General features: G+C 39.4%; 3 protein-coding genes and 1 long non-coding RNA gene across 6 annotated transcripts; 2 read left to right on the forward strand and 2 right to left on the reverse strand.

Moving 5' to 3' along the window:
- Positions 1-3: 3 nt before the first annotated feature.
- On the forward strand, positions 4-1,273 carry LOC127139308 (uncharacterized). Its single transcript, XR_007809471.1, has 3 exons — positions 4-259; positions 691-818; positions 1,153-1,273. It is a non-coding gene; the product is annotated as an uncharacterized LOC127139308 (long non-coding RNA).
- LOC108886367 (E3 ubiquitin-protein ligase RNF19A) lies at positions 824-3,405 on the reverse strand. Its single transcript, XM_018681192.2, has 5 exons — positions 3,257-3,405; positions 2,241-2,338; positions 2,020-2,120; positions 1,712-1,882; positions 824-1,592 (listed from the first exon to the last, which is right to left on the reverse strand). Exons 2-5 carry the CDS (start codon positions 2,329-2,331, stop codon positions 1,137-1,139), a joined length of 819 nt encoding a protein of 272 aa, XP_018536708.1. The 5' UTR covers positions 2,332-2,338; positions 3,257-3,405; the 3' UTR covers positions 824-1,136.
- Positions 3,404-7,356, forward strand: LOC108886365 (ubiquitin carboxyl-terminal hydrolase 47). 3 transcript variants are annotated; one of them, XR_007809470.1, is made up of 13 exons: positions 3,404-3,543; positions 4,175-4,241; positions 4,337-4,433; positions 4,523-4,638; positions 4,735-4,805; positions 4,963-5,088; positions 5,183-5,278; positions 5,366-5,494; positions 5,585-5,713; positions 5,828-5,868; positions 5,972-6,006; positions 6,199-6,774; positions 6,871-7,356. XR_007809470.1 is itself a non-coding variant. In XM_018681188.2 (12 exons), the coding sequence occupies exons 2-12, from the start codon at positions 4,184-4,186 to the stop codon at positions 6,222-6,224; spliced, it is 924 nt and encodes a 307-aa protein (XP_018536704.1). In that variant the 5' UTR covers positions 3,404-3,543; positions 4,175-4,183; the 3' UTR covers positions 6,225-7,356. The 3 variants fall into 3 exon arrangements, 2 of the variants coding, with proteins under 2 accessions (XP_018536704.1, XP_050923043.1); XM_018681188.2 differs by having other exon boundaries at positions 6,199-7,356; XM_051067086.1 differs by lacking the exon at positions 5,828-5,868 and having other exon boundaries at positions 6,199-7,356.
- Positions 7,357-10,446: 3,090 nt separating this feature from the next.
- Positions 10,447-12,581, reverse strand: LOC108886368 (uncharacterized). The gene is made up of 4 exons (XM_051067087.1): positions 12,347-12,581; positions 12,134-12,234; positions 11,549-11,701; positions 10,447-11,418 (listed from the first exon to the last, which is right to left on the reverse strand). The coding sequence occupies exons 1-4, from the start codon at positions 12,435-12,437 to the stop codon at positions 10,969-10,971; spliced, it is 795 nt and encodes a 264-aa protein (XP_050923044.1). The 5' UTR covers positions 12,438-12,581; the 3' UTR covers positions 10,447-10,968.
- Positions 12,582-13,142: the final 561 nt, after the last annotated feature.

Here is a 13,142-nt window from a genome sequence, read left to right on the forward strand (position 1 = left end):
AAGTATGATTTTAAAAAAATCACTCTTGGTTTATATTAACCTGCAGCTCATACTAACCTTACCTTACTGTTTTTTGTTAGTGAGACGTCTCCTTCAGCTCAGGACGGGACCTGGTTGACCCTCAGACCTCATACAGAGCTCGCTGTAGCCACAGCGCTCTGCTTCACTGCTGCTGTGTGTCTCCTGGCTGCTCTCACAGTGTCTTACAGGAAGTGTCTCTCCTGCAGAGTCAGGGTCCACACGGTCCCAGAGGATCACGGTAACCTTTAAAAGCTTTCAGTATAAACAAACAAGGAAACAGTAAATAAAACACTTAACATAATAGAGATAAAGATGTAAATACTTATACTGGAAAACATATTGAGCTGATACTTCCACATTTTAACATATGTGCAGATAAATTATCTTGTTCAAAGTCGGTATCAGGTTGAATTCTCTTGTTGTTGTATGACTTGATAAAATATTACAAAACAAAGGAAGAAGTAGCAGTATGAGTTTAATAATATATTAAATATATTGATCATATAAAGTGGTGCCTGAATGTGCTGAATAATTGTGGATGCCATTGTTCTCAATGATGGTTGTGACTTATTTGTTTGAATGGACTTCATGTTAGTGTCGTTGAATTGATTTCCTTTGAATTAACTGATGAACTGAGTTGAATTAAACTCAGTTATATTACTTTATTAGATTAAATGACCATGCTCTGGTGAGAAGGCTGGGTGTGATCTGAGAGGGGATAGCATGAACTGCCAACATGTTACAACCCCTCACTGAAGTTCCTCTGTGACAGAGAAGGAAAAGGACTGCGACACTATGTAAGTGAGGTCTCTTACAATGACTTTATTTCTCACATTTCACATTCTCACATTTCTATAGTTCACAAGGTACATTTTTCTACACTGAGCTAAAAAGGAGGGGGGGGGGGTCAGCAAACTGAGTGTGTGTCTGGCCAGAGGGGGCAGTATAGGGTTGCAAGTAAAAAAGATCTTCCATGTCTTTTGGTGTGGAGTTACAACTCAAACATTTTCAACAACTTTTTAAGATAATATAAATATAAATGCTTTCATTTTGTTGTTGGTTTTTAATTATTCTGAATTTCTTTTGCTCATTAAATGAAGACGTTTTTTTTTGTGTCATTTTCTCTTCCAGACGGGGATGGAGGTTTGTCTGGGAGCCACACCACTGGGACAGATTTTATATGGTGAACTGTTCTGACAACATTCATGCTTTAGTTTCAGGCAGACAAAACAGAACTCCACACGGCAGCAAGGACAGTTAATATTTTTGCAGTATTGTCGGTTATGTTCCACCCTCATGCCACATGTAGGGCAGGCTCGGACGGAGGGGCAGCTGGTGACGCCCTCCACCTCGGGCAGACTGATGGTCTTACATGTCTGCAGAAGCTGCAGGTCCTTGTTGACGCAGCCGTCGTTGTCGCAGCGGTCCGATCGAGGGCCTGGACCCTTCCACTGCTTCTGACACTGCCAGCAGAACTGATAGTTCTTCTTTTGATCAGCTGTACATATGGTGCACTGGACGCACAGGTTGGAGAGATCCTTCCTCTCCACATTTGTTTGGCACTGTGGGCACTGATGTGGAAAACAGTGAGGAGAGATATGGAAAAAGTGAACAACCACAACATATGAAAATAAGAAGTGTACTTGATTTTATTTTTTGAAAAGTCAACGTTCAACACTGGAGCACTCACTGGCTGAATCTCACAGTATTCAGCAGCAGCCAGGCGGGCCATGGTCTCCTCAAAGTGCTCCATTTCCTCCACAGACAAATCAGCCAGTCTGCGCACTTCCTGGTACGACCACTGTTTATTACACAGTGTGGTACCTTCAACCACTGCAGGGCATCTGAATGTATAAATCCCCTTAAAACAACAAAGAGAAGAACCAGTTTAGGGTCACAGAAAACAACAGTAGCTGCTGCACAGCTTTTCTGTGTTACAGCAGTTAACACAGTGCGACTGTTGTAACTTTCCCTTCTCCAACACAAGACATGAGGTACCTCATCCAGCTGGCTGCGACACCACAGTGTTAGAGATTCAGGGGTGACGGCGTGGCCGCAGGACATCTCTGCTCTGAGACATCCATCACCATCCTCTGAAACTGAGGTGCACAACAATAAGTGTATTAGCTGCTGACTTGTCAGGAATCAATAATCTGTAGTAATTCATGTCAAAACCACAGCATAACTCCATGTTCAGCAAGAAAGGAAATGAATCTTACACACTGGATCCAAGTCATCCCTCCTGTCGACAAACTTCAGGGTGGTATCTCGTGGGTCATATTTCTTCTCCACCTGTTCCTGAATGCTCATTTTGATCCTGAGTGGAAAAAAAACATCTAGCGATAATAAAATCACTGAAAAATGTCATTTGCATCAACACTTTATTCCAGTTTACAGACTTACTATCATGAATGTCATCTAGGGGGATTCAAATATTAACCATGTCAGTGGTCACTGGACATCCTGAGTCTTATTGATACATATTGATAATACAACATGAAACAGGGTCATATCAGTGGAGTTCGTAACTTCTATTATTGCTCGCTGTGTTACTTTGATTAGGGGCTTAGGCCTCATCTTTAAATGCCCATGATGTGGGAGTTTTGGCACATCATGGACAACATTAAAAATATGCTGAATTAGCTTTGCAGTGTACTCGTGAGTGTACTAACAACTACACTGGATTACTTTGAAAATGTGATGATTCCTAAGCATGTTCTGAAGTTTGAACACCTCTGGTCTGAGGTGTTGGAGTTTTACTGTTGACAAAACAAACATGGCTCAGCACATTTTATCAGCGTGACTGAGCTGATATAATTAAACCTCACTGACGTGCTACTCAGGGAATTTCCACCTGATTCACACTGACTTTAATATATTTACAGTAAAACACAGTGTATGTGTAAAACAAATAAACAAAGTTACTTTTATGTTACTTGAATGTTATTGTGGTTATTTTGCACATTTATTTGTAGATTAATAAAGAAAAGAATATGAATAGACTGGTAAAGAGTGTTCCCACTGTTAACCAAGACAAAGGTTTAATCAATATGCACTTTAATACAGTTCTAACATTTAATATGTCAAATAATACACAAGTATGAGCTTGATGAGTCTTATCTCTCACTACATAATGAAGCTTAAATGACCCCCAGTGATAAATCAAACTTACCTATATCTGTATATCACATTCAAAGTACATAGATAAGAGAAAAAAGAGAATATTATGTTTTACCCTGGTGTGACAGCTGTAGTTTCCTTTAAGGACTTCCCCTTTATTCTCAACAGGAAGCAGTGTAGTCTACACCCGCGCCTGAAACTACACAAAGTCTGGAGATTTATTCAGCTCAGATTCAATACTCTGTGCTTTTCCATCAAGTATCCTGGGTTTATATTTGGTGAGAGTCCCGATGAGTGTGTGTTTACTCTCTCCGTGTGTCGCGGTGTCTTCCTCCTTCAACCTGTCGCTGGTATCGAAAGTGAAAGATTGCAGGGCCGGATCAACATCAGATATGCTGCACGGTGAGTAGAGCTTTCGCTGTGTTTTACCCTCCCATTTTACTACGCACTCTAAAAAGTCATGTGTGTTATTGAGCCGTAAGAGTTATAGTGTACGTGTGTCGCTTTATAGAGGTTTATTATTGTGCTACTGTTGCACATTTTTCTCATTTTCAAAGTCTCGTTTTGAGACGCGGGGACATGGAAGATTGAGACGCTGCACGAGTTTCCATAACACCCAAACACAACAGCTGCTTTCACTGACCCCTTTTAGTGTTTAGTCAAATGTATGTAAAATCACTTTCTGCTGTGTTTCGACTATAAATCCTTAAAGTCTCTATGTATGATTATTGCCATTTCAAATGTGAATCGATCTGATCTCTTATTGTGATTTTTGTGTGTTGCTCCTGTTGAGTTGAGTTGCTGCAGAGACGTTTTGATAAAAGAGGCACTGAGGTCTTTTAGGTATTTACAGTAACAATTCCACAATATAAAACTACTCCATCTCCATTATTAATAAATGAAACTTGCAACAGAAAACATAAACAGTGATCAGCTGGGGAAGAAATCTGTCAGTTGTTTCCACAGGCTGAATCCATACATCTAAAAAACAAAAAGTTCAATAATCTAAAAATGTCAATGCTCTCTTTCAAAGGACATCACTATGAATCATGACCGCGTAGAAATATTCAGGGAGAAACTAGACAACTTCACAATCTCAGGTAAGTCAGTGACATAATGAAACTACTTGAGCTCTTATCTTATGGCTCATACATTCCTGATAATGTGTGTGTTTTTGTCACTGTTGTGTCTCTAGATTACCATGGTCTCATCAGTCCAGGTCTTACATGCTATTTGAACAGCGTACTCCAAGTGTTTTTTATGACTGAAGACTTCCGGGGTTCAATAAAACGGTTTGTAACTTGATCATGTTAAATAATCTGGCTTTGTGTCATTGGCTCCATGTTAAATAAAGTCACATGTTCTTTCCTTTGTGCCTCAGATGCTGCAGTGAAGATTCAGCAACCATTGACACAGTCCTGAGAAAACTGTTTGATGACTTAGAGAGAAGTTTGGCTGAAACTCAAAACATCATACAGACGCTGGGGATCACAGATGGTAAGTTTAGATTTGAGACATTTCACTGCAGCTATAGTAGTTTGTTAAAATCATGCAGAATAATAATAATATTATCTTACTCACTCTCACATTCAGTGTATGAGCAACATGATGCTGCAGAGTATTTTGAGAAGATCCTGTGTCTGACCAGTCCAGAGGCGGCCAAGGTCCACACACATTAATGTATTTATTTATATGGGACACTCTGCATTAATCAACGCTAACATTTAAGAACATAATGTGCTGGAGTTGATGTGGAGCTAGTTTGATCTATTTAATTTAGGGCTGCAGCTAACTTACTTTTACCTTTACCTTTGTGTTCAGGTATTCAAAGGAGAGCTGAGTCATAAAACCAAATGTGCCGAGTGTAAAAAGGAAAACAACTTCAGGAGCTCTTTTTGGATTCTGCCACTGGCAATGGAAAATTCATATCGTCAGACCTACAGCTTGGTATTAAGCTCTCCTTTAACAAGAATAAGACTTATGTGTCGTTCATATTGAGGGAGAGAATAACATGCAGAATAAATAAATACCATGTTTACAGAAGAGAGGATTGGAGGCTTTCTTCAACAAAGAAAAAGTCTGCGGGGAAAACAAGATGTTCTGCAACCAGTGCAAGAAAAAACAAGATGCAGACATTGTGAGTTATAAATGTGATCTTTATTAGAATAACTGTGACTTTGTGACTGTCCCTCGTTAAAGCAGATGTTTTCACTGTGTGATTTAGGACTGTGAGATGACACAAAATCCAGAGATTCTGACTCTCCTGCTCAAGAGATTTACCTTTGACTACAAGTGGGACTGCTACATCAAGCTTCACTGTGAAGTTGATGTGCCCCAAACTTTGCACATAGAGGTATTTCTTTGTAGATAATTTACATTCACTGGAAAATTGGTTTTCTTTTTTGCATCTCTGAAATTTTATGTCTGTGTTTTTTGTCTTCAGAATTGTGAGTACGACCTCTACGCTTTAGTCCACCACTTTGGTAACCTGTCAGGAGGTCATTACACTGCAGAGATCAAGTCTTTTGAAACTGGAGAGTGGTATCACTTTAACGATGACACTGTTGACAGGGTGAGCAGGCTCATTTTTCTATATGTCACATTTCATCTCACAGTTAAACACTACAACAGTAAGTTTTATAAAAATTCAGCGTTCAAGCTGCTGTGATATTTTTCACGTCTACAGGTCAGACAGCCGTTATTTACGTCTGGAAACATCTCTGCAAAGTAAATATCTCCTTCAGTTTAATCAGAAATGAGCGTCATTTCCTCAGTGGTCATGATGTCATTTGCTGAGCTGAATTTTTGTTGTTGTTTCCTCTCAATCCAGGTCCCGCACAGCATACCTTCTTATGTATAGGAGGGGTAAGTAAATGCCCCACATTTACTTCTAAGTTAACAGATTTATTTTTGTTTAAGTCACATTCTGCATGTTTTTTTTTACACACCTGGCCCTAAAAATATCTTTGCTATTGCTCATTTGAAATGTAGTTTGACACCTGTCTGGTCTGTGCACTTGTGCTGTCTGTGTTTAACCTCCCTTTGTTGTCTTCATAGTGAGCACCCATCCGGAAAAAAACTGATGAAATCAGTGAGGAAGCTCAATGCTCACAAGTAGATGAAGGAGGTCAGGACGAGGCAGAGAGAGGAGAGGCTCCTGTTCCTCGTCATCAACTGAAGGAGGAAAGATGTCCTGGGGATGAAAACTTGAAGCATGTGAATGGTGACGTGTTAAATGAGATGACTGATGATACGGACTCTGAAGAACTGGAGACACAACCAGACCAGACAGCAGCATGTGTGACACCACAAGAAGACATACAGCGTCAGACAAACACTGGAGCAGATGGGGACAGTTTGCAAACACAAAAGTTATATTTTTCAAAGACTCAGACTTCAGGACATCATGAGCCAAACAGACATCATCTTAATACAAACTCAGAGCAAATTAATTCCCAAAAGCAAAGCCTAAAAACTACATGATATAACCTGGGACAGTACAGGACAGGACAGCACTGTTTGCAATGAACAGAAAAAAAAACAAAACACATGACTGATAGAAGCTGTACAAGAAATAGAGTCATGAATACAGAAATTAAAGGTGTGAAAAATACAAGGCCGTCAGTAGCAGAGGTGAGTGTTAAACAGAGAACTGAGGCTGATGTCAGAGTAAGTGTGCGTGACTCCGCTGTGAATTCATTTCATGTTTCCTCCAATGGCTGCTCTCAGGCTTCAGTTCTACCCCGGACAAGGCGTTCTCACAGTAACTGTAGAATGGATGAAAGAATGGAGTATCGTTTGTCATCCAGCCCCTGCAGAAGTTCAACCAACTCGAAGGGACACAATGAGAAAATGCAGCAAGTTGTGATGAAAGCAGAAAAAGCTACAAGTCCAAGAAAGACAAAAAACACTAAAAAGAATGAGGAGACAGTCAAACAAGAGCCATGGAGGTGATTAGATAAAGATCATGTCTGTGTATTATTATCATGCAGCAGGACTCATGCAGACCTTTTATGTTGACACAATTGTCTGTCTATCATGTTCTTATTGACTGTGAAAGATAAACTGACTGTGATACATCATATGTGACCTGGTGATACTCAGTACACTAGGCCCAGAATAAAAACAGTCCCCTGCCCCACTTAGAGACATGCAGGTGACTGGAATCTATATTTATGAAGAACCATGCTGACATTGTATTAAAGGGACTAAAACCCACTGAAAAACTTTTCTGTGTCGCTTGAGTGTAGCTTGTTAAAAATATATTCCTAATCCGGTGTCATCAGTGGTTCTCTGTGTTCAAACATACATGTGAAAACAGTGTTTTGTTACATTACTGATTTGAATAGTATAGCACTTGCACAAGTACAGTTGATTCTGTTTGGTTTATCTCTTCAAACCTCTTCAGGCCTTAATGTGTAACTGAAACATTAGACTCATCACTTTCAGACAGAGTCTCTTCTTAGAGGGGTCGATGGTTTTTGAGTCTAAAATGTAAAGAGATATTGAAAAATACAAAATACACTTTATAATGTTTGTTAATGAGTCAAATATTCAACTACACTGAATGAGTGAGAACAAAGTTAAAAGAGAGGCATGAAGGTGATGAAATAATAGAGATAATATCTGTATTTTTAAGTGATGAATGGTTGATTTTTCCTTATTTTCCTTACTTTCCCTCATGTTTATGCTTGTTATGCTACGATCCATGTTTGGAAAATAAGGTTAGTTTCATTACATCTGTAACAAGACTCACGCAAACCTGCTACTCTGACACTATGGGCTGTCAATCATGTGCTGCAATCAACTGTGACAAATAAAAAGTTATCAGCGATTGTTGTTTTGTATTAAATGATGCAGTTGTTAATTTTGATTAGGGAAAACAGTCTAAAAACTATCCGCTCAAAGACAACATTATACAGAACATATTCTGCTCCTTGGCCAGTTTCTACTGAAACCTTCATGTCCTTTCAGATCTCAATCTGACTTCAAAGTAGATTTGAAAGTAATAAAGAAATGTAGTGTGGACAGGAAATGTAATATGTGGACTCACAAGTTAAAGCACACAGACTTTATTATCTACATCAAGTTTGTATCTACACGTATGTTTTATGCTAAATGTGTAAGTAACGGTTTGAATAGCAATGTTTTTCTTTAGTTGTAGAATAATTATATATTATAACAACGTAAAGACCAATCATAGAGATTTAAACATCAAAACAACTGATATTAAATGTTCTTTACGTAAAAGGCTGGTGCTGAAGCTTCTCCCTCTCCTTTAAGGACGAAAGTGAAACTAGTTTTTGTCGGCGTATCCCTGTCATCTGTTTCCGTGTTTGGCGAACACCACGAGGATCAGTCCTGAAATCCGCAACAAGTGAAGATCGCGGCACAAGTTCGCAAAGAACAACACAAACATGCGTTTCCAGGTCATGGTACATGGAATAACAGGGGACATGGTCACGATCGACCTGTGTAACACTGAGGAGGAGTTTAAAAAATAACAGTGCTGCAGCTGAAGGAGAAGATAATAGAGAAGTTGATAGAGAGAGGATGTTACAACAACGGAGGTAAAACCACTTTGGATTACACATGATGTGACCCACACATGTCCATGACTGAAACAGCTACTTGACACTTGAGTCCAGATCATACAGTTAACATTAACTATAAGTTTTTTATCTATTTAACACAAATTCATGTTTATAGGATCTGTAGGTTCAATATTAGACACTCCAGATTTACATTTTGAGAATTAAATGATGTCTTAATTCATTTGTGAATATAGGCTGAGGATGATCTGCGGCTTATTTTCACGACCCAAGAGTCTGGATGAAGACTCTGCCCTGCTGTTGTGAATATGGAATCCAGCGCCGATCCGTCATTATGGTGGTCCTCAGGGTGCCAGGAGGAGGAGGGATTGACCCGGGGAAGGGAGATGGCGGCAATGGGGGACAAAGAGGGCAAAACCGAAGTATGGAAACGCTCTCTTATTTTTAAAATCTACTCAGGTTGGTATCTGTTCCCTTGGTGAGACTGGAGGGAGCTGTGCCCATGTCATTACCCCTTGAATTCCTCCAATCAGAGACGAACTAGAGCGATTACACTCACTGCGCATGTGCGCAGGTAAACTGTCTTCCTGTTTTTACAAATGAGGAACCGCGTTTGAAAATGTCCAGAGAAACTTATCAGCCACTTCAGGTGTTTGAGAAGTTAAACCGAGCTAAAAACCAGACATCGTGCTGGTCGACAAACAACAGAAGAAGACAGAGGTGATCGATGTAGTGATCCAGAACAACAAGATACTGCACAGAACCCTCACACTCTACCTGGAACCAGGTACCTTTCAGTTTAGTTTCGTTATATTTAAAAGCCTACATGAACTGGATTACGTGCAAAGTTAATAATTATCAATTGCATGCTAATAGTTGGTCAAAACACATGTTTGCAGACAGATCTCCCGGTTTCTGTTGTTCAAACGATAATAATCACTTTGTGTAACGATTTTTAGCAACACTAAGCTGGTTTTAAGTATTTTCTCATGTGAAGATAATCTTTGTGAATCTGGGTTGCTTTGCTGTGCTGTATGTGACTGATGTATACTGAAGAGTGACAGTTATCTATCCTGACTTCCTGTGTTTTGATTGACAATCTAAATATCAGGGCCTGTCTTCATTCTCCTAATCTTCATCACATCTGCTCTCTGACCCTGTGTGGTCATTTTGGTTCACATCAGCTCCTCTGCTTTTCTGTACTAAACTTTACTGCCTTCCTGAGTGCAGTCAACACTGAGGCCATCTCTTCCTAATTTCCTTAGTCACAAAGTGCATCCAGTCAAGAATGAAGGAGACAATTGAAATTCTGTCACCTCTTTATTTCTCCATAACTAGATTGTAGTCTATCATTAACACAAACAGTACAGTTGTATTATGAATAGGAACTTGTATTACTCAGCAAGTGCAGTTCATGCTACAGTCCAGCAGAGGGCACCTGTGACATCTGGAACAATACTAATAAAAAATAGGGATATCCAACCACAGCCATCATTGTCCTTGTTGTTATAAAACTTTAAAAGGCAGATATTTACAACTAAATAACATTTCTGTGCTAAAATATAATCCATAACTATTTACATTTGAACAAAACTTGCGTTGCAATAAACAAATAGTTTCACAGCAGCTTTTGATAAAACAAGCAGGATGTGAAGCTGTAGTCTCACACCAAAGACTGGAGCTGGAATATTAGGTAATTTCCAGTGATCATTTGAACATATAGCCATCTGACACACTGAAATATAGCTGAGAATACAGTGGCGCAGACATATTTTTAATTCTCAACTGATGACAGAGCTAACAGCCTATACAGCATTTTAAGTTTTGTCTTTGTGTCGTTCTGTTTTACAGAGCATTGCTTGTTTTAATCCAGGGATACATTCTTATTTTAATGTGAAACAGAAATAATAATAATAATCATTCACTCAAATGAATTGTATATATGTATATTCACTTTAACAAGAACGAACAGGAAAGCAATACACAATTAAACAAATAACAAAATGTGATTGGTATGGAAGGATAAGAAGATATATTTTCCAGGTAAATTCAAATTTCTGAAGTGATAAATGCTTCAGACTCAGATGTCACTGTTCTCAGCCTTATAATTCAGGTGTGCATCAGCTATGATGGTCACATTTTGCTGCCAATTTCTCACAAACAAAACAAGAACATTGTTCACTGGATGTTTCAATGAAGAGATGTGGAAAATACAGCAATGCTGCAGAAAAAACACATCAAAACAAACTGAAGCACTCACATAGTGTTGTTTACATTATTTTCTCCTCCACACAGGTATAGAGGTCTGTCTAGGGGCAACACCACTGGAGCAATGTACTGAATAATCACTTGTTTCCAAACAGTCATCAGTGAGTTTCAGGCACAAAACAGAACTCACTTGACACCAGGGACAGATGACATTTTTACATTGAGTTTTGTTATGCTCCAACAGTTGGCCACAAGTGGGACAGGCACGGACGGAGGGACAGCCAGTGACCTCTACACTCTCAAAGGTGATATCTGGACAGGTGTGAAGTAATATCAGTGACTGGTCGCAGCAGCCGTCATTGTCACAGCGGTCTGACCGTGGAGCCCGACCCTTCCATTCCCTCAAACACTGCCAGCAGAATTCATAAGGCCATCTTCTGTTAGCTGTGCACACTGAGCAGCGGACTCTCAGATCAGACTCGTTCTCTCTGACCACATCAGATTTGCATCCAGGACACTGGGTAAAGACAGATGAAGGAAAACAGAGGGGAATTTTTAATTTCAACATTTTATGAGCATGCAGAGAAATGTTTAATTTCCAAATAGGCTGCAGCTGGTTAATATCACAGTTTCAAAGAGACACTTACTATTTTGGTTTGTAAGTTATTCTTGGTATTGTAGGCCATGGCTGCTTCAAAGTACGCAGTTTCTTCCTGGGTCAGAAGAGCCATTTTACGAACCTCCATGCAAGACCACTCAGCACTACAACCGTACACTCCACACACAAATCTGCTCTCACCCTTTATTGAAATATAGAAAAGTAAATTAGTAAATTATCACATTTTAGAAATGAGCAACTAGACACTGTGCAATTTTTAAAAGACTTTGTAAATCAGTTTGGAGTTTGGCATCTAGGATCTGACCTCATCACTCCAACACATATGATTACATAGAGATATTGGTGAGTGATGCAAATATCTTGCACCCAGCGCTATGGGATTCACGTGGGGCTGAAACAACAGGCAGCAATACTGACACTCGGCAAAGGGAGAGATGGACATTTCTGCAGCTGTGTATAGAATAATGATTGTGTAGAGTGAGTCACATCACATGAGAGGAGGAATCTTAATTTTGGAGCAAAGCCCCCTGGCTATTGTGACATGTCAAATGTCTTTGGTGAAAATGAGTGCTTTTGAAATGTGGGTCGTAGCATTCATTAACAAATAACCTACCTGTTCTAACAACCTGCGACACCAGTTGGTCAGAGACATCGGGGTCACAGCGTGTCCACAGGACATCAACGCTCTACGAGACCTGAAACCTTCGCACAAAACTGAGAAACACACAACAAAGCAGTCACTCACTGTAGGCTGTGTCGATGTTTAGACGACATTCATACACTTCTTCCAGTAATTTTGAAATCGACGGACCAAGGACATACGTACAGTCTAACTCATCCTCCCTGTCCACAAATATAAGTGTCCAATCGCGAGGGTCGTAACACTTCTCCCGACCAGCTATTAAATATGAATCCATCTCTCGTCGCTGTCTTGATTTCTCCTGCGACTGCAGCTCCCTGTGTCACCTTCACTGACTGCACTTCTGTGTATGTGTGTGTGTGTTTTACTTTCTCTTTACCCCAGCACTTACAAGAAGTCACGTGGACGTTTTACCTGTGGAATTAAAAAAATAGAACATCACTTGTAGTCGTGTACAAAATGTTGCGTACACGTTAATGCATGAGTGGTATGTTATCAGTTATTTTTTTAAATTTCCAGTGGAAAAGACAAGTGAAGAGTTTCTTTACCTTTATAAAAAAGAAAATCTAATTGTTCATTTTAGAGTTGGGTGATTTGATTTAAAGCTTAGCTCTTTATTCTTCTTATCCTGATTGTCTTGTTTCCATTTTCCCTGTTTTTGACATTCCTTAGACTAGTGTTTGAATAGCACATATAGTACCAGCACTTTTCTTTCTTTCATTCTATTGCTTTTTATTGTTATGTTTTTATGTTCTTATTGGCATGTGTTTTGAAGCTGCCTTGCTCCAAAGATAATTTCCCCTTGTAGGACAATAAATATCTGTCCAAAAAGTCCACCATATAGTTTAATGATTCACCCTGCTTATGTCTAATTATCAAACATTTTATCTTTTTGGGATTTTATCCAGTGGAACATTGGGTAGACAGCTGTCTTCAGTTGCCAACAGTGACTGCAACAAGACGCTTTATTATTATTCAAGTT

Source organism: Lates calcarifer, unplaced genomic scaffold (assembly GCF_001640805.2).
Source record: "Lates calcarifer isolate ASB-BC8 unplaced genomic scaffold, TLL_Latcal_v3 _unitig_1112_quiver_1038, whole genome shotgun sequence".
Taxonomy (NCBI): Eukaryota; Metazoa; Chordata; class Actinopteri; family Centropomidae; genus Lates; species Lates calcarifer.